At 40.3% G+C, this 27,479-nt stretch overlaps 1 protein-coding gene across 1 annotated transcript; it reads left to right on the top strand.

Annotated features, from left to right (window-relative positions):
• The first annotated feature begins 12,749 nt into the window (after positions 1-12,749).
• Positions 12,750-27,411, top strand: PRXL2C (peroxiredoxin like 2C). Its single transcript, XM_060762053.2, has 6 exons — positions 12,750-13,088; positions 16,913-16,981; positions 19,387-19,440; positions 21,874-21,979; positions 24,400-24,531; positions 26,073-27,411. Exons 1-6 carry the CDS (start codon positions 12,906-12,908, stop codon positions 26,198-26,200), a joined length of 672 nt encoding a protein of 223 aa, XP_060618036.2. The 5' UTR covers positions 12,750-12,905; the 3' UTR covers positions 26,201-27,411.
• Positions 27,412-27,479: the final 68 nt, after the last annotated feature.

Below are 27,479 nucleotides of genomic sequence, written 5' to 3'. Positions count from 1 at the left end.
AAAAAAATAATAAACTATTTATAATATAGATTTGAATTGCTGGAAACATACAGGCCTACATTTAAAGAAGCAGTCTTAGCCATTATCCATACAGAAGCCCAAGAAATGTAAAAACAACTTCTGCCAGTCAGGCACCTCACAGCACCCTCTCCCAGTCAGCTTTGAAATAGTGTAGAGAGATTCATTCAGCCCATATACTGGATATGCCAGCTTGCTGATGAGTATTGGCCCTACATGACAAGTATGTTCACAGCCCAATGGCTGTGACAGTTATCAGGCACTGCATGGACGATTAGTCTGATGTCACAGAGAGACTTGGCAGACACAGCGGTCTTGGCCACTCTCTATCTCTGATCACAATCTGGGCAGCTCCTTTAAGCGTGTCCAGAGCTTGCACACACCCATTGGGAATTCTGATCAGAGCATGGGAAGATTGCTTTTTTGGACTATATACTGGCTGAGGGATTACAGGAGTTGTAGTACAAACAAGTACTTTCCCTAAGGTCTGGATTTGAATAATTGAAATATCAGTATCAAAACAAATTGTTGCATTTTTTAGAGAGTTCTGCCAGTGGACACAAGGGATTATTTGGAAAAGATACAAAACGCCACTGGATACTTGGATACCTGAAGCTATCTATGGACTGTGACGTACTATGTTATTATGATAAATCATTCTAAATGATAATATTGTAATACGACCACGTTTTCCCTACTCTTTGCCAATGCATTCTATTCCTGCAGTTAGTGTTAAGAGTGTTGTTGCCAAAAGTTGGTTATTCATCCTGCTTTCCTTGTTGTTGTTGTGCTGAAGATGCTCCCTGCATCGAACATTACATGCTGGGAATCTTAATAGCTTGAAACATTTCCCTGACATTGCCTGTTTGTTCCATAACTGTAAATACACCATTGATCAAGTTATCTACCTGAGATGGTGAGCATATTAAATCACTTGAACTGCATTTGCATGACGACTCTACTAAACATGCAGGCTGTACTTGCAATTCCAACAGTTTGAATGACACACTTGAAATTGCTGTTTATATATTTAAAAAGCAAAACAAAAAAATGCACAAGCAATGAATTGTAAGTTCTTATCCATTTCAAATTAGATTCAGCCCATAACTCTGAAGACAGCACACCTAGCAGTAGTTTACATTTGTCTCCCTGTAAGCATTTTAATCAAAAGTAATTCGGTGTTAAGCACATTGAAGCATGTTTCATTAGCTGTGGATGGTATTTGATTTATTCAGATGCTCCGCAACATATGTTGCCTCAGCCTGCGCTTTTGAAGCTGTATCATTTCCAATTGTAAATTAGGAGTTCTGCTCTTTGTTGATGGGTTGGCACATTGCCTGCTTTCCGTCTGACACGGTATGTAAGGCATTAAAACAGCAACACCTCATCTCTGGAAGATAGTTGGCAGTGCTGTGTTTGATCGTGGAAGAAAAACGTAAAATACCTCCCAGAGTATAGCATCTCAAATGTAATAACAACAGGTTTGTTTGCCTAAACTCTCAAATGCTTTAAATTAGGCTGCATAAATCCCTGAAAACCAACAGCATTACTTTTTCGAAACATGCTATCAGTATCAGGAATCTATAGCCTTCCTCTCTCTCTCTCCTTTTCTCCCATATAGAGGAAAGGAAGGAGTTAGAGAGAGAAAGAGAGAAAAGTCTTTATAGATCATGGCTTTGGAAAAGAGTTATCGGTACCCTTTTTAAGGAAAACAGTAGAATATTTTATTAATGTATGGGCTGAAAGTAACTGATATTGAAATCAGCAGACAGCACAGTCTTTACAGAAAGACGTTCAGTATCTAGCAAAGTAGACTTCTGACTATTATCCTTTAACTTTTGCATTCATTCTGCATTAAGGCTCCCTTGTACCACAACAACCTTCTAAATTCTTAATTATTGAATGAAATTCTGTTAGCCAGGAAATGAAAGGATACGATCTCAGCTTTCTCTCAGCAATCTGATTCTCTTCCAAAGTGTAACTCACATTTCTCCTGTGTAAAATGCCATGCTCTTCCAAGAAAGCTTGTGTGCAGTGTGAGAGGCACTCTCCATCACAATCTGCTTTAATGGTTTTTGGTGCCCTCTTGATCTTGGTGCTGATCATTGCCACATATTTCTGAGCTTGGCCTTTTGCTTTCACACAATACCTTGAAAAAGTATCTGCAAAATTAAACCATATCTGGTTTTGCTATGTGGAGGCACATTAAATGAACCACATAAGCCACTGTGTGTGACATTTAGCACCTTGGTGGTTATTTTTTTCAATCCCTGGCTGAAATTAGGGCCTAGCAGCCCTTTCTTTAACACAAGTTTCACACCCCTTAATTCTCTCATTGTCTCATGGATTTACCTTGAGATCTGTGGCAAGGTTGTGGTTTGTGTGCATGTGTGTGTCAGGGGTGACGAGAAACTGCAAGTCACTTCTGGTGTGAGAAAATTGGCCGTCTGCAAGGACGTTGCCCAGGGGACACCCAGATGCTTTACCATCCTGTGGGAGGCTTCTCTCATGTTCCCACATAAGAAGCTGGAGCTGAGAGACAGGAGTTCACCTCACTCCTCAGATTTGAACGGCCAACCTTTCGATCAGCAGTCCTATCGGCACAAGCGTTTAATCCATTGTGCTACCTGGGACTCCACCAGATTCTGCTAAGATGAGATATTGTAGTGGATCAATCAAGCAGAGCATCTGATGTGCTAAGCAGACACTTGAATAGCTCACCAGCCCTGTCCACCCATCACAGAATATCCAGCAGAAAAAGAAATCAAATTTAGTCTGAAGGTATATAAAAGTAGTTTTCCCATTAATATTTCTGCATAATCATGGGTCCACCTTCTGGATGAAAGGTAAGACAAGGAAGAGTCCTACCTAATACCAGGAGAGTTGGCACATCTCACTGAGGGAGAGATGTTAATACACCTGTTTCATGGAGAAGAGGCTGGGAGAGAAAGGCATGAAAGCAGATGAGATCCCAGAAATAAAAGGAAAGATTGTGTGGTACAGAATGTGAGAGGTTGTGAATTTACCATAAACATGATGTGCCCGAACTCTAGAGAATGATATGCAAACTACCTAGTACTGAGTAAAGGTAAAGGTTTCCTCTTGACATTAAGTCTAGTTGCATCCGACTCTGGAGAGTGGTACTCATCTCCATTTCTAAGCCAAAGAGAGAGCGTTGTCCGTGGATACCTCCAAGGTCATGTGGCCGGCATGCCTGCATGGAACGTCGTTACCTTCCTGCTAGAGCGGTACCTATTGATCTACTCATATTTGCATGTTTTTGAACTGATGGGTTGGCAGAAAGTGGGGCTAAGAGCAGGAGCTCACCACGCTCCCCAGATTTGAACTGCCAGCCTTTTGGACAGCAAGTTCAGCAGCTCAATGGTTTAACCTGCTGTGCCACGGGGGGGGGGGGGGGGGGGGTCCAGTACTGAGTATAGGCATGCAAAGATTGTAAACTCCAACAATATCTGCTCCCACCCACTTTTCTGTGTTTCTCTTCCATGTTAATGTTCTAAAACCTGAGCTATAAAGCATAATTATTTCACTAATTGTTTTTATACAGCTGATATTCTACTGCAGTTGCACTTGCCCTTTAACCATAGTCCAGATATGACTGCTGTAATACAAAGATGATCTCATAACATAGCAAAGATCCATAAAGTTTAAAAAGCAATTTTGCAAAATCGCCAGTTCTACAAGCCCATATCTGTTAATATAAAATATGACTGTATAAAATATTCATTTTGCAACATAATCAGGGCTGATTGAATTAATGGCTTTGTGATGAATCACTCCCCTGTACTCTTTGCTAGCAAGACTGGCAAAAACCTAAACTATTCTTTCTCTTAGGAAGAAGAAACTATCCACTTAACAAATAGCACCATCTAGTGGATTTCATATATAGATAAGCATGGTTGTATGTTGTATTTTCCAATTCAGAAGAACAGCTAGGTTATTTGTACTCGAGCTCTTTCCTATAATGAATACGACAACATATAGACAATACAGTAAACAGAAAATAATACAACCTAGTAGTTGGGGAGGGGGGCTTCATTAAAGATTTTTCACTTCTATTTATCACAGGACCCTGAAACTGCACATGTGCAATGATATAAGTCTCTATAGGTTACATGTCAATTTACAACTCGGAACTGATAGCAGTCTTGATTTTACAGGTGCTGAAGTGGTGTGAGGTTTGATAATGGACCCAGTGGAATACAAAGCAGCCAAGTTCCTTTACTTAAAAGGCTGCACACGAAAGGAGACGTTTGATGAGATGAAAGGTTTATGGTGATGATTCCTCATTATATGGTGTAGTCAAGAACTGGTATTGTCAATTCAAATGTGGTCAGACTTCAGAGCAAACAGCTTCAATTCCAGGGCGACCCCACACTGCTATTGATGAACACACAATTCAGCGAGTGGAGGTCACCATTTTGAAAAATTGCTGCATAATCATTCACCACCTAACCCAAAATGTCAAGATTAGTGTGGGGTCCATGGAAAAAATAATCCAAGACCATCTTCACATGCATAAGGTAGCTGCTCGCTGGGTTCCTCGGCTGCTCACACCTTTCCAGAAGCAGAAATGAGTCGAATGCTCTCAGGCTCTATTGACAATGTGCCATAGAAACGAGGAAGATTTTTTCAACAGACTGATCACACAGGATGAAAGCTGGGTCCATCACTATCATCCTGAGACTAAAGTTCCATCTATGCAATGGAAGCATAATGACTCATCACCTCCAAAGAAGACACCTGCCCAACTATTGGCCAGCAAAGTCATGTTCACAGTATTTTGGGACCAGAACGGAGTAGTATTGGTGGATTTCCTAGCAAAAGGTACCATGATCACTGGGGCATACTATGCTTCACTGCTGTGGAAAGTGTGGGAGGCCATTAAAAACAAGAGATGTGGCATGCTTACCAAAGGTGTCAACCTTCTGCAAGACAATGCATTAGTTCACAACTCACATGTAGCCCAAATGGAAGCATGCTCCTGTGGCTTTGAAATTCTACCACATCCCCCTTATTCACCCAAACTTGCACCATCGAACTTCTACCTTTTTCCAACAATGAAGTTATTTTTAAAGGGCAAGCATTTTTCAGATGATGAGACTCTGATTTCCAAAGTCACAATGTGGTATCGACAAATGACTTCTACAAGCGAGGTGTTTACAGTTGCTTAAAAAGATGGGAGAAGTGTGTGTCCCTTGGTGGCACCTATGTAGAGAAGGACTAATCTGTGCCAAGTTTCATTGATCTTAGTCCACAGGAAGTGGGTCAGGGAAAATCTTTAATGAATGCCCCTCATATTGTTCTCACCCCCACCCCCACCTGTAAACCCTGGTCTAACACAATACAGGTTTCTCAATCCTCAGTGGTTCTTTATCCCATTGGAATAACTGCAGCCCCCCAGAAATGGTCAGATTCCCATCTTCCATCAGCCAATGATATGGGATGATGTTCAACAACATCTGGGGGGACTATTTTTCCATCTCTGCTTTAAATCATTTACTGTTGTGTGCCTTCAAGTTGTTTCCAGCTTATGGTGACCTAGCATGAGCCTATCAGAGTTCTCTTGACAAGATTTGTTCAGAAGGGGTTTGTTTGCCTTTCCCTTCCTCTAAGGCTAAAAGAGTGTGAATTGCCCAGTAGTTTTCCATAGTTAAACGGGATTCAAACCCTAACCTTCAAAGTCAAACACCAGCACTCAAACCAATACATCATGATGGCTCCTTTTCTTAAAAAATAATTGCCCATTTTATGTGTTTCACCGATTTTCTCTCTCCAATACTTGCACAAACAGGAGGAGAAAATATTGATAAATATCAATATGGCTTTTGCAAAGGTAAGTCCTTTCTCACTAACATTTTAGTGTTGTTTGAAAGTGTCAATAAATAAGTGGACAGGGACATTGCTTGAACTTCTGAAAGGCTTTTGACAAAATCTCTCAGCAAAGACTCCATAAAAATGGGATAAAAGGTTCTTTTACAGATCTATAACTGGTTAAAGAAAGCACAAAGCACAAATAAATTGTCAGTTTTCACAATAGAGAGATGTAAGCAGTGAAGCCTAGTCTGAAACCAGGGTTTGCAGGTCACTTCCCAGCCCGAATGTTCTGGCAATTCTTTTCCTAAGCCAGATATCAAATGGTAGACTGACATCACTGCAAAAGTACACTCAGTTTAATCTGAAAGAAAAAAAGACATACTTCAGACTACGATTTTGAGCAACAAGCATATGGAGAACACGGCTTGATTCACCATTCAGCCATGGAAACCACTGTGTGCCCTTAGGCAAGTCAAAATCTCTCAGCCTTAAAGGAAGGCAAAGGCAAACCCCTTCTGAACAAATCTTTCCCTGAAATCCCCATGATAGGGTCACCTTAGAATTGCCATAAGACATAAATGATTTTAATGCACACAGCAACAAGTATTCAAGTTCACCCACTGAATACGTGATTTCAAAAGAGTAATGTGTAATTAAATGGCTGAGATTGGATTTAGTACCTTAGCAATACCTAACCAAATAGGCCCAAAACCAAATTAAACAAGATGTAAGGAAAGAAATGGTTAACTACTGATGCAAAACTACTTGTGTAGAGCAGTAAGAAAAGTGCAAGAAAGCTGTACTTAGACCTTGTCACATGTAACAGGTGGCCTTAAAGGTCCTCTGGATAAATTAGAGGAGGATGAGATCGTAATTGGCTACCAATCAAAAGGACTATGGTCCCTTCTACATTGCCATATAAAATCCAGATTATCTCCTTTGAACTGGATTATATGACAGTGTAGACTCATATAATCCAATTTAAAGCAGATAATATGTATTATTTCCTTTATAGTCTGGATTATATGGCAGTGTAGAAGTGGTCTCAGCCAAAGATCGCTGGATCCAGGGAATCCTGGATCCCAGGATTCCCTAGCATTGGGCCATGACAATTAAAGTAGTGTAAAATTGCATTAAATTTACAAAGTAGATGCATTCTTAGAGAACCCTATGAAATCTAACAGGTCTGTAGAAGTCAAGAGGTGACTTGAATACACAGAGGTCTAATATTCTATAATATGAAAAGTGCACTTGCATTTATATCCTGTTAATGGTCTTTTTATGATGTTTAAAAAGAACTTAAAACCTAAGTCACAAAACCAACACGACAGAGGGGAAAAGCTAGAGGCCCAGTTTTGGAAGAAGGTCTTCTTCTTAGCCTAGGCTGAGGTTGAAATTATACTGAATTCTAAATAATGGGAACTACAGCAATTAAGATAGAATCATAGGGCTATAAATTTTGGAAAGGCATGGCAAAATTGGAAAGGCATGGCAACCTTTTGGAAAACCAGAATCTCCATAATCTTTTGGAGAAAATTGCATTCACAACCATTTGAAAATCATAACCTTTTGTAAAAGTATGATCCTCCAGAGAGACCCAAAAAAACCTCGTTTGTGTAAAATCTTCTCTTCAGTGGTATATATCCACATGTACTTATGCAAAGCAATTTTGTTTTTTCAGTTGTTAAACTGACAACCTAGTTGTCTCTAATCTGTTAGGAACAGAGATTATGCCAATGCATAAAGCCTACATATACAATACAGTAAGCAAACAGAATCGTACACAAATTACTAGTGGAGGCTTGAAGAAGATTGCTATTTCCAACAATAACTGTCTCAAATAGAACTTCCAGAGAGTGTTAAGGAAAAACATAGGAGAGATATAAAATGAGACATGGTGAGAAGAAAAGGATATAGTTTTCCCTTTCACATTAAAAGCCTAAGTTATGCTATGTCTGTAGGCCAGCATGACTGAGTCCCGAGGTTTCAAGATATTCAAAATATTTTTAAAAAATCACCCAGTGGCACATCCAATGTTTCTGTGTTTTCTGTGGGCTTGATTTTGTGTAAGTTACTAATAAAAGTACAGCCATCACTTTCAACTAGGTGCATGTCTTCAGTTAGCCCCTTTATTTGATCTAAGCTTGGAACAATAGGAAGCTGTCTAATTTGCAGAAAAAAACTAAACCATTGTCATTAGAGCAAATGGTAATTGATGGGCCAGGAATGCTACTTGTGACTCCATGGGTCCGTGCTCAGCACTGCACTCCAAACACAAGGGTTCTGACACATGGATCAAGGCTGCCATAGATATAGAGAAGTCCAGTGCTTCTCATGGCAATTAGATTATTAGCTGTTAAGTCACATGGAAATCCTATGTAGCTAAACAGTGAAAGTTTCAAAGATTCAAATATGTTTTTCATTCATGATTAGTGTCAGTGCCAATATGGATAAAAGAAGATTGGACAAAAGCATGGATGATGAGACTACTTGTCATATAGATATAAATTCCCTGCAGTATCAGGCCCCTTCCACACAGCTGAATAAAATCTCACATAATCTGCTTTGAACTGGAATATATGGCAGTGTAGACTCAAATAACCCAGTTCAAAGCAAATATTGTGGGATTTTATTCAGCTGTCCTTGTGGACAACATGTTAAATATGAGCCAACAATGTCATGTGGTGGCAAAAAAAAAGCCAATGGGATTTTGGGCTGTATAAATAGGAGTCTAATGTCTAGATCCAGGGAAGTCATGCTATCCCTCTATTCTGCCTTGGTCAGACCACACCTGGAATCACACTGCGTCTAATTCTGGGCACCACTATTGAAGGGAGATGTTGATGAGCTGGAATGTGTCCAGAGGAGGGCAACTAAAATGATCAAAGCCCTATGAGGAGCAGGTTAAAGAGCTGGACATGTTTAACTTGCAGAAGAGAAGGCCGAGAGGAGCTAAGGGCCATGTATTAATATGTGAGGGGAAGTCATAGGGAGGAGGGAGCAAGCTTATTTTCTGCTATCCTGGAGACCAGGATATGGAACAATGGCTTCAAACTACAGAAAAGGTGATTCCACCTGAACATTATGAATAACTTCCTAACTATAAGAGCTGTTCAGCAGTGGAACTCTCTGCCCCAGGGTGTGGTGGAGAATCCTTCTTTGGAGGCTTTTAAGCTGAGGCTGGATGGTCATCTGTTGGGGGTGCTTTCAATGTGATTTTCCTGCTTCTTGGCAAGGAGTTGGGCTGGATGGCCCATGAGGTCTCTTCCAACTCTATGATTCTATGATTATCTACCTTGATATTCTGATTATATGGCTGGGTGGAAGGACCCTGAGAGAGAGCGACAATGTATAGTGATTTGGATTTGCACCCTAGAGACCTAATCTTGAATTAATTTTGTCAGCCCACTTGGGTTCTAAAATTCAGATTTTATTTCCATTCCTAAACCATTTTTTTCCTTGCCAGGAAACTTTACAAAAAGTTTCTGTTTCAGTTTGCTGACTAGAAATCTTGATTTGTCTAAATGTGAAATGCAGTCAAAAGCAATCCCCTCATGATGGGAGCTACCATTTCAGCAGAAAAACCACCTTTTCTATCTGAAAGTTGTTTTGATGAATGAATTCCCCCCTCCCAAGAGAGGCCTAATTAGAAACAGAAATAACATCCCCAGGGAAAGCAAGTACATCTTTTATTAACTCTTCTTGTCACATGATGCATAGTTCATATTGTTTTAGCATTCAGGGGATATATAGATAAAGAAAAAAGAAGGTGTGAGAAAGAGATGGAAACTGATGAGGCATGCAGGACGTGCCTCAGAGAATGGAAATCAGAATAAAAATGATAAGGCACTGTGTTAGCAAAACCATCTTTTTAAAAAATGTGAAAGCCATTGATACAACAGACATTAGTTCCGATTTTAGAAGGTCTGCTTGCCCAGCAATGAGCAACAAGAGTACAATACATCTCTGACACCAAGTGGTCAGTTAGCAAAATTGCATGGCGCAGAATGTTTTCCATGTCCTCCATTTATGGATGCTGAGAATAATTGGAGCAACATCTCATTGCATTACAAAAGCATCCATCATTTGAATGACATTTCCCACCTTTCTGCCTCCAGGAACTAAGACTTCAATCCTATATGCAGTTACCTGCCATTAGGCCCATTTGAATTGACTGGGCCTTACTTTTGACTAGACATGTGCAAGATCTGCAATATAAATCTCCATTCCTCCTCCCTCCTTTTTTGTGGTAGATGCCTATTAATTACTTAAGATTTTAGCCTAGCTCATGCCAAATATTTAGAACAAGGAACAGCTGTTTTTGAAAATAAATTTAAAATGAACTATACATTAAGGCATAAGATAATGATCCTTTACAATGACTTCTTCAAATATTAGGCAATTTTGAGATAACATTATGCCCTTTCAGGGAAAAATGAAAATGTGATCAATATGATGCATGAACATACATCTTTGGCCCCATCTACACTGCCATATAATGCAGTTTATTTCCACCTGAAATTGATCATATAGTCATATCATACAGTGAAAAAATGCTATAATTTTATATCTGAGAGCACCCCTCTCTAAGGGCCCCTTCCACACAGCTGAATAAAATCCCACATTTTCTGCTTTGAACTGGAATATATGGCAGTGTGGATTCAGATAACCTATTTCAAAGCAGATATTGTGGGATTTTCTGCCTTGATATCCTGGGTTATATGGCTGTGTGGAAGGGCCCTTGAAATCTCAAGGCACTCCAGTGAGAATCTATGGCTAATTTACGATGGAAGTTACCCTTACAGTCAAGCTGGAGAGCCAAGAGATTCTTAGGGCCCTTCCTAACAGGTCTTTTCTCCAGGATCTGATCCCAGGTTTTCTGTTTATCCCAGATTATCTGGCAGTGGGCACTCTTCAATCCAGTTTAAAGCAGAAAACCTGGAACAGGATCTTGGGATATAGGGCCCTTCCACACAGCCATCTAACCCAGGACCCTTCGGTCTTTCAGCTCTTCTCATGTTTGTGGTAAAGTATCCACTGGCCCGTAGAGCCCAGTTTAGGTGGTTCAGTTCACCTTGGAGGAGGTGGGGTTCGCGGATCCTTTTTGCACATCTGCCAGGGCTTTAATTGTGCTTCTTATTTTGACTTGGGTGATGGTTGGAGTTTTTATGTAGGTATCTGTGTGTGTAGGTTTCCTCCCAACAAAGGAGTAAGAAGCCAGACCTTAAAATTGCTAAGCCATTAAGTGCAAGGTGGCCAATTGAAACATTCACACCTACCTCCAACAGACAAGAGTTCTTTCTCCCACCCGGGACATTCCATAGATATATAAACCCCACTTGCCTTGTTTCCAACAGACCTCTCAACCTCTGAGGATGCCTGCCATAGATGCAGGCAAAACATCAGGAGAGAATGCATCTGGAATATGGCTGTACAGCCTGGAAAGCTCACAAAAACTCAGTGATTCCGACAATGAAAGCCTTTGACAATAGACAAGACTTGAATGAAAAGTAATGTCCCCACCTGCATAACCCCTCAACAGATGGCAGTACTGGTATGCGGCAGGTACTGGCTTGTTCAGTAGACTCTCCTCTACAGTTCCATTTTGGCAGGAAGGCTTAACATTGAATAGTTGTGTTGTTAAAGTGCAAAGTATGGAACCCTGCGCAGATGGTCAGTCAATGGGACTTAAGCAATGTGCAGTCATTGAATTCTTCACAGCAGAAGATGTCGCCCCAAAGGAGATTCATCAGAGAATGAAAGCTGTTTATGGTGATTGTGTTGATGTGAGTACTGTGCGTCGTTGGGCGAGTAAGTTTAAAGATGTTAAGGTGCGAACATCTGACCTGCATGGCAAACAAAGAGTTGGATGTCCTGTTACAGTAACCATAGAGTTTCGCAAGCAAAAGGTTGACAGATTGACAGAGACTAGATCTCACCACTGTACGGCATCCTCCATGCAGTCCAGATTTAGCACTGTCTGACTTCCACCTGTTCCTGATAATGAAAGAAGATCTGTGGGGACATCATTATGCTTCTAATGAAGTTGTTGAGAGAACTGTGAGATGTTGGTTGCGGAAACAGAGTGTCGACTTCTTCCGTGAAGGCTTCAGAAAACTTGTTCATTGTTGGCAGAAATTTATCCAATTGTCTGGTGATTATGTGGAAAAGTAAATAGTGGTAGTTAAAGAGCACATTCTAAGGATTATTTCTGCGTTTCATTTATTAAAATATTCCCATCCAAACCCAAGTAACAACCCTCATATTAAGGACCTTGTAAAACTACAATGGTGGCACAGTGGGTTAAAGTGCTGAGCTGCTGAGCTTGTTGACCAGAAGGTCACAGGTTTGATTCCGGGGAGCGGCGTGAGCTTCCACTGTCAGCCCTAGCTTCTGCCAACCTAGCAGTTCGAAAACATGCAAATGTGAGTAGATCAATAGGTACCACTCCGGTGGGAAGGTAATGGCGCTCCATGCAGTCATGCTGGCCACATGACCTTTGAGGTGTCTATGGACAACGCCGGCTCTTTGCCTTAGAAATGGAGATGAGCACCACATCCCAGAGTCAGACATGACTGGACTTAATGTCAGGGGACAACCTTTACCTTTTAAAACTACAACTCCCAAGATTCTTTAGCATGGAGCCATGACAGTTCAAAAGGTCTCAAACGGCATTCATTCTAAAGCATTAAAGACCTTGGGAAACTGCAACGTCCATGATTTCCTAACATTGAACCATAGCAGTTCAAGGGGAGCTCTAACTGATGCACCCTGAGCCATGGTGATTCAAGTGCTGTCAAACCACATTAATTCTACCGTGCAGATGGGGACCTGCGCGACCCTGGTTGAGCCATATGCTCCCAGTCCCCAAAAAAGAGTCCAGGATCGGCTGTTTGAGTCGTCACCAGTTGGGCGGAGGCTGCTGAGCCAGGGCGTTTGGGTGCCAGGTTTCCCGGCTGCCATTCCCTCGCAGGCCAAAGTGAAACAGGAAAGGGCCGCTTCCTGGCCAGGCAGCTCTTTGTTTACCAAAATCCAACAGAGCCGAGCCCAGCATGGCAGAGACCCCCGTCACCCGGCAGATCGGGACCGGAGCCTTTCCCCAGCCTCCTCCGCCGAGAGAAGCCGCCCTCCTCTTTCAGGAAGCCGCTCAGTCACCGCTCCTGGATGCGGCCGGGAAGAAGATCCCTTTCGGGTCCCTTTTCCACGACCAGAAGGCCATCGTGGTCTTTGTGCGGGTGAGAGGGGGACGGGAGAGGGTTAGGGTTAGGGTGAAAATAAAGGGAACGTCCCGAGGCTGTTAGGAACAGAGGGAGTTGAAGTCCAAAACATCTGGAGGGCCCAAGTTTGCCCAGACCTGGTGCACATGCATCCCCAAAGCCCTAAGAGTGGAAAGAGTGAGGCTTAAAGTCTTTCCACATTCGTGTGAGTCGCTACACTGCAGAATGAATGCAACTGAGGACACTGCTTGAACTGCAATGGCTCAGTCAGTTCTATGAAGCTTTTAAACAGAGGCTGGATGGCCATCTGTCGGGGGTGCTTTGAATGCAATATTCCTGCAGGGGGTTGGACTGGATGGCTCATGAGGTCTCTTCCAACTCTATGATTCTATGAAGGCTGTAGTTTGAGAAAGGGCCCTTCCACACAACCCAGAATATCAAGGCAGAAAATCCCACAATATCTGCTTTTTTAAAAAAAATATTTATACCCTGCCACCATCTCCCCAAAGGGGACTTGGGGCGGCTAACATGATAATAATAAAGCAAAATTATTATTAATAATAATAAAGCAAAATAAAAACAAAACAAAACAACAGAATACATAAAGTAACATTAAAATAAACAATGCAAGATAACATAATAAAAAAAATCAAACACAAAGGGCAGACCAAATGTGCAAGCTAAAATGTTAAAACCCTGAATGAGATGGGAATAAAAGAATGTATTTATAAAGGAGGAGCCGTGGGGTTTGGCCTTTATTAAGGATAGAGGAAAGTCCATCATGAGGACAACTGTAGATGGAAACAAACGAAATGGGTTGAATGGTCATTCTCCAAAGGCACATCGGAAAAGCCAAGTTTTTAGATCTTTCTTAAAGGCTGCTAGGGTGGGAGTTTGCCTCATCTCACTAGGTAGCGAGTTCCAGAGCTGGGGGGCCACAGCGGAGAAGGCTCTCTTTGTTGTTCCCACAAGCTTTGAACTGGGTTATCTGACTCCACACTCAGATAATGTGGGATTTTCTGCCTTGATATTCCGGGATATAGCACTCCGTGGAAAGTCTTTAGCCTTCCCTACGAAGAGACTGCTGATGCTACACCAAAGTGCAACCCCAATGAGTCCATAGCATTGAGCCACAACTGTTAAAGTAGGGTCAAACAGCATTTATTCTATATGCTGTCAAAGGCTTTCATGGCCAGAATCACTTGGGTTGCTTTGAGTTTTCCGGGCTGCGTGGCCATGTTCCAGAAGCATTCTCTCCTGACATTTCACCCACATCTATGGTGAGCATTCTCAGAGATTGTGAGGAAACTCACAATCTCTTTTCTGCTTGAGGCAAGTGTGAGTGTTGACCATCTTGATTAGCATTGAACGGCCTTGCAGCTTCAAAGCCTGGCTGGTTGCTGTCTGGGGAAATCCTTTGTTGTGAGGTGTTAGCTGGCCCTGGTTGTTTCCTGTCAGAGTTCTTTCTCTCACCCTGGACATTCCACAGATACATAAACCTCACTTGCTAGTTTCCACAGACCTCACAACATCTGAGGATACCTGCCATAATGTGGGCGAAACATCAGGAGAGAATGCTTGTCGAGCAAGGCCATACAGCCTGGAAAACTTACATTAAGCCACTGCATTTATTCTACAGTGTACTGTAGAGCATGCAGTTTGCCCATGCCTGGTGTAGATGCACCCCAGGGAGATGAACTTTGGCATCGGAAGACCATCATGATGCCATCACCAAAATGTTTTGTGCACAACACAAACTTTAGAGTTACTCTATGGTTTGTTCCTGGATATAGGAGGCTGGACTTGCCCACATTCCCAGCCATTGCAGAGAGGGAGCCAGTGAAAAAAGTTCACACCCCAGCCACTTATATTTGCTGTGTTCCCCTTCCCTTGGATACCTTTCCCTGTCCCTTTTTCTCTGACTGCTTAAAACCATGCTTATAAATGATCGAGTGAAGTGGTAAATTCCTACAATGCTAGGAATTAAGGGAGTGGGGGAAAAGTTCACAGAAGGGCAGCATTCCTTGAAGAAAGAATAATTTCCCCTCCCAATTGTGACCTTTTGACAGTTTTTGTCCCCTCCTTTGCATTTCACAATGAGCAGCAGGAGAAAACACTCTCATTGCCTCCCTTGATAGGTTTTTTATTTTCCTCTTCTTTAGGCCCCTTCTACACTGCCTATAATCAAAGCAGATAATCCAGATTACCTGCTTTGAACTGGATTATATGACTCTAAACTGCAATATAATCCAGTTCAAAGCAGATAATCTGGATTATCATATGGCAGTGTAGAAGGAGCCTCAGGTCCCTTCCACACAGCCATATAATCCAGAATATCAAGGCAGAAAATCCCACAATATCTGCTTTGAATTGGGTTATCTGAGTCCACATTGCCATATAATCCAGTTCAAAGCAGCTAATCTGAATTATTGTATGGCAGTGTAGAAGGGGCCTCAGAAGCAGTGCTGGCCTGCTGTCGCTGCGACCATCACCATGACCATCTTCATAATCTTTATATGTACTCTGCCTTTTGCCCAAAACTGAGAATGTCGACAGTTTACAAATTAAAATAACTACATCACGACCCCACCTTAACTATGGATTTGATATACACAGTTTCACTTACCCACACTCCACAACATAACACACACACACACGCCAAAGTACATATTTATGGTATTAGGTATTCACGAGGCATGTGTCTTGGACTTGATACAAGAGTTGTACTGTACAATCTAATAAACATTCAAAATACCGACAATAAAATAGTATTACTAACCATTACAACCCCCATATAATTAAACTATTAAAAGGCAGTTTAAAATAATAGGATTTAAATAGTATGGCCTGCTCTTAAAAGCTCTTCTTCCTGGATTGTTTACTCTATTCACACCAAATACATGTTCTTAATCTTCAGACAACCAGACATAGAGAGAGAATACAATATCTTTTTTGTCCTTTTGTTGATTTCTGATGGCTTGAGTGTATGTGTGATCTCAAGCCATTAAAATAAATGCAATGTATCCAGACCTCCGGTTCACCGGTTGTGAACTCCAGCACAAAGAGTTTTATGAGCTCTCTGGATTGATTTAACCCAGCATTCTTATCTATCTCCTCCTTGTGCTTCATTTGCTTTCATGGAAGTGAATAGAGTTGGAAGAGACCATATGAGGCATCCAATCCAACCCCCTGCTGTGCAGGAAAAGCACAATCAAAACACCCCTGGCAGATGGTCATCTAGCCTCTGTTTAAAAGCCTCCAAAGAAGTAGCCTCCACCACACTCTGAAGTAGTGAAGCCTCTTCTACACTGCCCGTTATCCCAGGATCTGATCCCAGGTTATCTGCTTTAAACTGGATTATATGAGTCTTTAATTCCAGATAATCTGGGATCAGATCCTGGGATAAAGGGCAGTGTAGAAGGGGCCTCGGTTCCACTGCTGAACTTTGAATAATGGGTTTCTTTCTAATAATCACATAATTTTGTGGCAGTGCATATAATGTGCATATAATGTCTTGTGCCATTCTATTAATATAATATAATATAATATATTGTATATACATATAATATTTATAATATTATAATGTAATGCAATATAATAATAATATGATATTATAATTATATATTTATATTACATGTAATATTACTAATAATATTATGATATAGTGGTATGGTGCAATAAAGCAATGTTTAATGCTGATATTGTACTATGCTAATAATATAATATATTGTATGTAATATGTACCTTGTAAGCCGCTCTGAGTCCCCATCGGGGTGAGAAGGGCAACACATAAGTGTCATAAGTAAATAAATAATCTGACATCTCTAATTTTCATTTTTCAGCATTTCTTGTGTTATACTTGTAAGGAGTATGTGGAGGACCTGGCCAAAATTCCCAAGAAATTTTTAGAAGTAAGTTTTTTAAAGCATAATATTTCAAAGTATGATAAAGGAATATTAACTGCTTTCTGCTCTCACTTTTAAATGCATGCTGTGAATTTGTTCTATGTGTGGCCTTTGACTTTCTTTTAATATTAGATGTTAATTGAACATCCCTTAGATACTAAAGGTTTACAAATGTAACATCCAGTCCATCAGTAATTCCTTTTAGTCTGGCAGGAACATCTGTTACTTTATATTATTGTTCAGTTAGAGAACTGCTAAAATGCATTGTGTGTTTTACACATGCACACACAGAGAAACAAGACAGTGTCTAATGGACGTAAGCCAAAAGAAAAAACAGGACAGATCACAACTCACTAGGAGGTGCATTTAGAGTAGAGTCTTCCTTATCCTACCTTCGCTCATCCAGCATTCTGTATTATCCAATGCAGTCTCCCTCCTGCCTGGAACCACAGCTGTTTCAATACATTGCGATGTTTTGGTGCTAAATTTGTAAATGCAATAATTACTACATAACATTACTATGTATTGAACTGCTTTTTCTGTCAATTTGTTGTAAAACATGATGTTTTGGTGCTTAATTTGTAAAATCATAATGTAATTTGACATTTAATAGGCTTTCCCATAACCTCTCCTTATTACCCAACATTTTCACTTATCCAACGTCTGCCGGCCCTTTTATGTTGGATAAGTGAGACTCTACTGTAATGGAGCTTGGCACCACTTTAAGTGCCACGGCCCTATGATAGAGAATCCTCAGAGTTGTAGTTTGATGTGGCATCAACAATCTTTGATAGAGAAGGCAAAGACATAATAAAACTGCAAGTCCCATTATTCCATAGCATCGAGCCATGTCAGTAGCGGTATCACACTACATTAGTTCTATGATATTTTTTAGTTTAGGTGATCCTTCATTGTTCGAGTATGATGGCCTTCCTAGTGGGTATGTAGGTGATTGTAGAGTCCTATTTTTGACCCGCATGTCCTTCTATAGTGAGGACATCAGTTTCCAGGTAGAAGGCAGTACTGATCAGGGTTGACTTGACACGCTTTCCTCTTGGCACGTTTCTTCCTTTTGCCTTCTATTTATGCCTCTTCAAATTCCACAGCACTGTAGCTGCTGGTCACAGCTGACATCCAGCTACAGCACTCAAGGGCCAGGGCTTCCCAGTTCTTGTTTTCTTATGCCACAATTTTTAAGGTTAGCTTTAAGCCCATCTTTAAATCTGTTTTCCTGCCCACCAACATTCCATTTTCCATTCTTGAGTTGGGAGTATAGTAACTACTTTGGGAGATGGTGATTGGGCATTCGGACAATGTGGCCAGTCCAGTGAAGTTGATGGCATAGGAGCATCGCTTAAGTGCTAATGGCCTTTGCTTCTTTCCTGCATGCTGACATTTGTCTGCCTGTCTTCCCAAGAGATTTTCAGGATTTTCTGGAGGCAATGCTGATGGAATCATTCCAGGAGTTGAGTGTGACATCTGTAAACAGTCCACGTTTTGCAGGCTTATAGCAGTGTTGGGTGGACCATAGCTTTATAAACAATGTCCTGATCCACAAACAGCCTCTGTTCCATTCAGAAAAATGCTGCACTTGCAGAGTTCGGGCGGTGGTGTATTTCAGTGTCAATGTTGACTTTAGTGGAGGGGTGGCTGCCAAGGTAGCAGAAATCGTCAACATTTTCTAACATTACACCATTAAGCTGTTTTTCTAGCATTGAAGAAGGATTGGCTGGTGACTGCTGGAAGAGTACTTTGGTTTTCTCAATGTTTAATGAGAGGCCAAGGCTTCTCATATGCTTCTGCAAGGTATTTACAGTGGCTTGTAGATCTTCATCTGAATGCGCACAAACTATGTTATCATTAGCATAGATGCACTCAAACTCAGCAGGACATCCTATGACCTAGGGCAATTGCCCCTTCCCCATCCCAATCATCTAGGGGAGGTGTTTATAATTGTGGCCATTTCCTTACTTGGTTGCCAGCTTTCTGCTGATAGCCTCTTCCTGTTAAACTTGGCTTATCTTTGGAATCTAACATGAAATCCACTATCAGGGTCAAACTGAACATATTTATGGTTTGGTATAATCCATCAAAGCTTATCATTTGACAGATGCACATTACCTATTTCCACGATAACCAATTAATATAGAAAAGAATTAATAACAATATAGAAGTGGACCTACAACCACCCTAAGCAGAATATAGGACAGACCGGGCTGATACATTCACCATCAGCAGTATTGGAATTTTGTTATAATTTGCTAGCATCTCATCTTGTTTTGCCATAAAGAAGGCCACAATGATGGTTAGGTCCAATTATAGCACTTGTGTTGATGTGATCAGGCTCAAAGCGTTTGTAATGCCTCTGATATGTTCATTCCTTATCTATTCTTTGCTTTCTTTTGCTTTAGGATGCAAATGTCAGACTTGTAATTATTGGGCAATCGTCACCTGACCATATTAAAGTGAGTAAAAGTTTGTAATGCAATGTAAAATAAAATAATTTATAGAATGTAAATGTTAGAGTTGAAGTCCATTCAGAAATGGGGGGGGGGGGAGGTTAAATAGTTTTTAATATCTGCAAAGTCTTTGCTAACCTTTTGCTGATGTTGCAATTGTTTTTACTGACTGTTTTCATTTGAAGAAGGGGTGTTTTCCTTCTCTGTTTTTATTATTGCTATTTTTCTGACTGAGATGGAAATCCTAGATTATAGCTCTTATCACACTAAAGCATGGCTCCACTTTAAATCCAGTTTCTGCCTCCTGCAGGATTCTGGGGCTTGAAGTTTAGAGAGGGGCCTTTCAATTGTTCAGCCAGACAGTCCTGGGCCTCACTAAACTACAAACCCCAGAATTCATTAGGAGGTAGAAACCTGATTTAAAGTGGATCCATGTTCTAATGTGACGGGCCCTACTTACCCAGGAGTCTGTTTTTGAATGACACTAATTTCTTGGGCTCAAGTTGCTGTGTTAATTTGTTGCAGCAAGAGCAACAAGGAGTCCCATGGCAAAGAATAACAGTTTTATGTGGCATAGCAAAGGTAAAGGTTTTCCCCTGACATTAAGTCCAGTCGTGTCCGACTCTGGGGGTTGGTGCTCATCTCTATTTCTAAGCTGAAGAGCCAGCGTTGTCCATAGACACTCCCAAGGTCATGTAGCCAGCATGACTGCATGGAGTGCTGCTAGGTTAGCAGAAGCTGTGGCTAACAGCAAGAGCTCACATCGCTCCCCAGATTTCAGTCAGCAAGTTCAGCAGCTCAGCAGTTTAACCCACTGTGTCACCGGGGGCATACGACTTTTATTTTTATCTGCCCACTGCATCATATGGGCAGATTACACTGATAATTTTGGCAGTAAGATGGTAGAGGTATTTTATGGATAATAGCATGTTCCATGTACAATCAGAGGTAAGTACAAGTCAGTAGGACTTATTCCCAGCAGTTCATATAGCAGTGTAACTTAAATAAAGAAATGAATAGAAAGATATAGAAACAAATATTAGCAAGAACAGAGAAGAATCATTTCTGAATATTAGTTTTCTTCTTAGAGTTATTTCAGAAAGATTCTCATCAATTGCACAGCAAGCATTAGTTGAATACTCACTTTGAATCTCTGAGGACTGCTACATCTTAAAAGCAGTTTTGGAATACTTCTCATCTTAAATATATTTGGCTGAAAATTACCCCAATCATTTTAATAAGACTTGGTTTCATCCATGTTATGTTTAGGACTATATACACAAGCTTTTCTATTTATAGTGTCAGAAGCAAATTGGGGATACCATTGTAATGTATTTAAAAACACAAAGTTAAAAACTTAGCATTACACTAAATGTCCTTTGACCAGTAGATGGCCACTTGGAGTGCCTCTGGTGTTGCTATAAAAAGGTCCTCCATTGTGTATGTGGCAGGGCTCAGACTGCATTGTAATACATGGTCTATAGTTTGCCCTTCTCCACACTCACATGTCGTGGACTCCCATTTTGTAGCCCCATTTCATAAGACTGGTTCTGTATCTTTTGGTGCCAGAGCCCAATCTGTTCAGTGCCTTCCAAGTTGCCCAGTCTTCTGTGTGCCCAGAAGGGAGTCTCTCATTTGGTATCACCCATGGACTGAGGTTCCGACTTTTAGCCTACCACTTTTGGACTATCACTTGCTGAGGTGTTCCTGCGGGTATCTCAGTAGATCTTTGGAAGCTATTTCTTGATTTAAGGCATTGGCATGCTGGCTGATATCCAAAAAGGGGATGGGCCGGAGATGTCACTGTCTTGGTCCTTTCATTATTGGCTGCTACTTTCTGGCGGATGTCAGGTGGTGCAATAATGGCTAAACAGTATAATTTATCCAGTGGTGTGGGGCATAGACATCCTGTGATAATGTGGCATGTCTCATTAAGATCCACAGCCACAGTTTTAATGTGGTGAGATGTGTTCCACACTGGGCATGCATATTCAGCAGCAGAGTAGCAAAGAGCAAGGACAGATGTCATCACTGTATCTGGTTGTGATCCCCAGGTTGTGCCAGTCAGCTTTTGTATGATATTATTTCTAGCACCCACTTTTTGCTTGATAGTCAAGCAGTGCTTCTAGTAAGTCAGAACAGTCCAGTGTAACTCCCAGCTATTTTGGTGTGCTGCAGTGCTCCAGTGGGACATGAGAGAAGCCTCCCTGCAGAATCGTAACACATCCGGGTGTCCCCTGAGCAACATCTTTCTAGACACCTGATTTCTCACACCAGAAGCAACTTGCAGTATGCAACCAAACACACAAACCAACCAACCACAAGATGCATCCTAAACATGCGGCACTTATTCCATGCAAAGCATGCTTTCAGCTGCAGCCTTTTTTCTAGAAAGCTTGCAACATATTATACCATTATGTGTTTCTGTGTCTCTTGCAGCCATTTTGCCAATTGACTGGTTATTCTCATGAAATATATGTGGATCCAGCAAGAGAAATTTATAAAATACTTGGCATGAAAAACGGGGAGACAGCCGATACTCCAGGTAGATGATGCTTCATCACTGTAAATTTCAAAGACAGCAATGCTGTGAGTGTGCATACATTAAGCTATTCATTTCATTCAACTATAAAAGCATAAAGACAAAAAGTATCAAATCATTATAGGTATTATGTGCATTAAGTAAAGATTCAGGGAGAGGAATATCCTAATGTACTACGTCTTAATCAGTGCAAAACACTTTAGAAGTGTTTGAGTGTCAATAGCATGAACATTGTCAGAATGGGTTGCCATTAACAGCAGTGACTGAGTGCTAAAGATTTATCTCTCAGTGAATGTGGATATGGATTTTTATTGTTTACATTGAAGAAATGTGCAAGTAAAACCCACATAACTGCAGAACCCATTTTTGCACTGTCATTTGGTATTTGCTAGACAATGCTATGATATATTTTCCTCTGGAAGTACCATAGGGTTGTGTTGGGGAAACTAAGAAATCCACAATTAACTGTGAATATGGGGTTTTTCCTCTATACATTAATTTATCATTTTTCATCAGTATGTAAGTATGGGAATCTGATCTTTTGCAAAAGTATTCCTAGATAATAGTAACAGAGCAAAAAGAATGCAGTTGTAAAGACTCTGTTCAGGTAGCAAACTCAATTTTACAGAGTTGGAATCACTTCTATGTAAACTTGTATATAGTTGCACTGTTAACATTGCATCTGGAGATTACGGTTCCTGCAACGATGAAATATATTCTTGTTATTTTGTAATTAAATAGCCTTGTCTTGGGCAACGAACACAAAAAATCCTACTTTTCAAATACAGGCAGTCCCTGAGTTACATTCAACTTATATGCAGCCTCTTGAACTTGCAAAACTGAACTTGCAAATCTCATCATAGGCTAGTGTTGCTGGAGACCCATAACTTTTGGGAAATGGCATTTATAACCATTTAAAGATCATAACCTTTTGGGAAAGCATGACCTTTCAGAGAAGAGCAAAAAAACCATTCGAGCATAATCTTCTCTTGTGATATTCAAACAGATATAATTATGCAAGGCAAATTAGCTTTCAGTTGTTAGACTGAATACCTATTGTCTCTGATCTGTCTGGAAACAGATTTTTGCCAGGGCACAAAATAACAGTGCTTCAGACGTCTTTTTCAGTGCCCCTAAATATATATAGTCTCCCATAAAACAACTTATTTTATATTATGCACTCAAGAGACAAAAATTAAGTAACCTAAAATAACCTATTTAGTTTACTCACAACTTCATGTGTTCAGCATACACAGGTACATAACTTATCAGATTAGTTACAGATATGTTTGAAATAATTCTCTGTGTACAGATGGCACAGGGCATCTTTCTCACAATCAACAGCAGTCAAATGTTGGTCTGAGCAGTCTCAAAGGCTAATACAGTCTGATGGAGTCTGTGCTTTAATGGAATCTCTGAGCAGATCATGTGGTCTGCAGCCCTTCCCACAACTTCTCAGAAAACATAGAGGAAGAAAAGAAAGCTGCACATAGAACATACATACAATAAGAAAGCAACAGGATTATATAGAAACAAATTACTAGAGGAGGTTTGAAGGGGGTTTTAATTTCCAACAATCCCTGAGACAGACTTTCAACTTACATGCAACTCATATTTAAGAACCGAGGTGAGAGAACAGGAAGTGAGAGAAATCTACCCCTAGGAAGGAAAATTCACTCCCGAAAGAGCTATCATGGGAAAAAGATGTCTCCACTGAAGCTTTGTCACCTTGTTTCCACAACAAGGAATTTTTTTCAAAATGCAATTCTCACAGTGACAGAAAGTGAGGGAAAATCTTCTGAACAGGGGCATAGACAGCAAAACAAACCCACAGTAGTTTTGCTTCCCTGTGCTATCCAAAACTAGTATATACATATTTTTGGCTGGAGTTACACTTTAAAATTGTACCTATTCTGATTTACATACAAATTCAACTTAAGAAAAAGCTACAAAACCTAGCTTGTCTGTAACCCGTGGACTAGCTGTACTATCATTTTTTGTTATTTTCTTTCTTGCCTGTTATTTTCTCCATTCATTTTTCTTCTTTTGCCATTGCATATCTGATATCTCATTGTATCTTAATGCTGACTATATCCACTATCTTTTCCACAAAATCTCTTTTCTTCTCCTTGTTCTCGGTTATTAGGAGTAAAAAGAATTGTTAACATCTCCCATCAATACTAACTTGGTAGCCAAACGTGATCACATATTCCCATTTTCAATACATTGTCATTTAGTGCCAAAACATATGGAAATGTTCCATGAGGTCTGGATTTGGATACTGAAATAACTTAGTACATTTACTTTTCAGTTTCAACATGCAAGTAGCTACGCAGGAAAGTTCAGCTTTAATGTGCTTTTTAACCAACAAGCATAGGTTTTCATGCCTAACATGCTTCCTTTTCTGTATCATACTATTTCAGTTAAGAGCCCACATGTTAAATCCAACATTCTGTCAGGACACATTAAGAGTATATGGAGAGCGGTGTTTAGCCCTGCATTTGATTTTCAAGGAGACCCCACACAGCAAGGAGGTACTTTGATTTTAGGTCCAGGTAAGGTGTTCCTTAAAAATTAACTTTATGTTTGGTTATGTTACCTGATATCTTCTCTCATCCAATTATAATTGGAGACTATCTGTGGAAAGATGTTGTATGCTAACAAAAACTGGGCAATCTGCATTTTTACCAACTAAGAAGAGAAGAAACCTCCTACTTGATTATTTTCATTGTACAACTTGCAGGGAAATGTAGTGAAGGCAGATGCCCATTGTCCCAGCTCCTCTGTTTATGAGTAATATGTGGGCAGTAGTTAGACATATTGTTGTTACAGCTCTAGTTTGGTACAGTTTGGTGGCATTTTCATATATACTAGATAAATTTGCTATTTTACACCTTTAAGAGTTTCTCCCTCATATTCTCTGCTTTCTCTCCTCCAAGCCTGAATGTATAAATGAGCACTATCCTTTCTCAGCCTTTCTGATCTGGAGGAACCCTTGAAATAGTTTATAGTTGTCAGATAATATTTGTGTAAAAAATATCAGTCTCAGTGAACCCTTACATGAAAGTAATTGCTCTATTTCTTCTATTCAAAAACACCATTGATTCTAAGATGAATGCTAATTTTAGTACCACCAATCAAAAAAGTGTGTGTGTGTGTGTGTGTAGACACACACACACATACACACACACCTGTAATTCTAAGACACATCCCACTTCTAAAGATGTTTACATGGGGAAAATATATTTGTAAGTCAATTTTTTAAAAAGTATTTCACAAAATGCCAATAATAATAATAACAACACTTCATTTATATTCCACTCTATCTCCCGGAGGGGACTCAGAGTGGATTACAACATACATAGATAGGCAAACATTCAGTGCCTTTAATACAATGGAATAACAATGACACACAAATACACAGAACAAGATAAAGGCTTCCCCATTCATCTCCAGCTTTCTGGAAGCAGTGCTCAACTCTGGCTATGGGAGGTGCTCCTGTTCCATTTCCAAGCTGAGGAGCCTATTGTCTATAGAAAACCTCCTGGTCATGTTGCCAGCATTGCTATATGGGCACTTTTATTACCTTCCTGCCTAAGCGGTACCTATTGATCTATTCACATTTGCATGTTTTCGAACTGCTAGGTTGGCAGGAGCTAGGGCTAACATCGGGAGCTCATCTGACCCACAACTTTGAACTGTCGATCTTTAGGTCAGCAGATTCAACAGTTCAATTGTTTAACCTGTTGCATCACCACGCCCTAATGACTACTGAAGGAACCCAAGGCTTCCAGAGAACCCTGCTCGAGAAATCCTGGAATATAGGACAGGCTGGGGCTGTTGCAACGAAATATCAACAATGTATATCTCCCTCTCCTACATATATTGTTGAATCGCTTTGCTTGATACAAAAAGTGTTTGTATCTGGAAAACAATGTAATAAATCTGTGGCTGATGTAGAGTGTGAGCCAACCTCTCCCAAGTCCAAATGCAGCACTCAGAAAACTTGAACACAATGACTGAAATGCCATCATAATGATGAAGCAATATTTTGCAGAGACAGGCATTAATGGTGTTGTTTTTTCATTTCTTCCAGGTAATCAAGTCCACTTTGTGCATTTGGATAAGAACAGGTTGGATCACGTACCCATTAACAGTGTTTTGCAGCTTGCTGGTGTTCAAACAGTAAACTTCACTCAGAAATCTCCGATTATTGATATATGACCTCAGAAGATGAGCAAGAGGTCGAAAGTCAACTGTTACACATGAAAGGGCTATTGCAACAAACCACACAGAATGAAGTTGTGACTTTGTTCAATGGAAGGTCCTTGGCTATTGAATTCAGACTGGTAAACAGTGTGCAAGAAAAGAACATCATTCTTAAATTTGCGGAAATTTAAGAATGTATTTTTATACTTTCTTCTATAGGATTAAGTCACACTGAACTCATTCTTACTTTTGAGTAGACATGTATAGGATCATGCTTCTCGTATATAGTGTAAAGGATATATTTTATTCAGAGCACTTTGATCACTATGTAGCCTTTTAAAAATATTCTATAAAGTTATTCTTCATGAGATGGTAAAATAAAATTATTATCAACAGCAGTGATTCCCAACCTTTGGTCTTCCAGTTGTTTTGGACTTCAACTCCCAGAAATTCCTGCCACGGTTTACCAGTTGTTAAGAATTGTGGGAACTAAAGCCCCAAAACATCTGAAGGACTAAAAGTTGGGAACCACTGATCTACAGATATAAATATCTAAATTTCCACTGTGTGCAATAAGAGTCACAATCAAATGGGTAAATTAGTGATATAGTCATGGGAAATTCCTATTCAGATGAGCTGGACTCTACACGCTGTGAGACAAACTGCAAAAAAATGCTTATAACTTCCACAGCAGTCACCCAATGACTGCATACTGTCTGCAGTTTTTGAAGGCAATAATGTCCTTAGTGATTGTGTTAAAAGTTCTTTCCAAAGTTTCCAGTGGTTTTGTGGGATTTTGGTGGGGGTGTTGGGGTGCATTTGAATAAACAGTCCTAAAATATAATCTTGGACCAAGCTGTGCAAGTGGATTCCAAATTACTCGAAGAGACCTTTGACGTTCTGAAATAATACATTGTAGTGTCATAAAGATGCTGAATAAACAATGTGAAATGTGTATGTTTTTCAGTATTTACAGAAAAAAATAGAGCCTTGGTCTTTTATCTGCTTATTGTACACAAAAGTACTTAATCTGCAAAATGAAGTACAGTAGACCCTCCACTTTTGTGGGGTTTAGGGTGCAGGAGCCCCCACAAAAAGGAGGAAGACAGTGAATTAAAAATATATTTTTTCTTACCAGATAGAACACCTCTCTAGGGACCACCAAGTGCTTCAGCATGCCTTTACAGTCTGCATATGTCTAAGATAAAGTTAAAGTGTTCCTCTGACTCATAGATGTCTGTAGTCGTCATCATCCCCCACTGGCCTGCCCACTCAAGAACATGTACTTGTGGGC

Source organism: Anolis sagrei, chromosome 2 (assembly GCF_037176765.1).
Source record: "Anolis sagrei isolate rAnoSag1 chromosome 2, rAnoSag1.mat, whole genome shotgun sequence".
Taxonomy (NCBI): Eukaryota; Metazoa; Chordata; class Lepidosauria; order Squamata; family Dactyloidae; genus Anolis; species Anolis sagrei.
The sequence above is the reverse complement of the archived record's forward strand: the minus strand, read 5'-3'. Positions and strand labels throughout refer to the sequence as shown.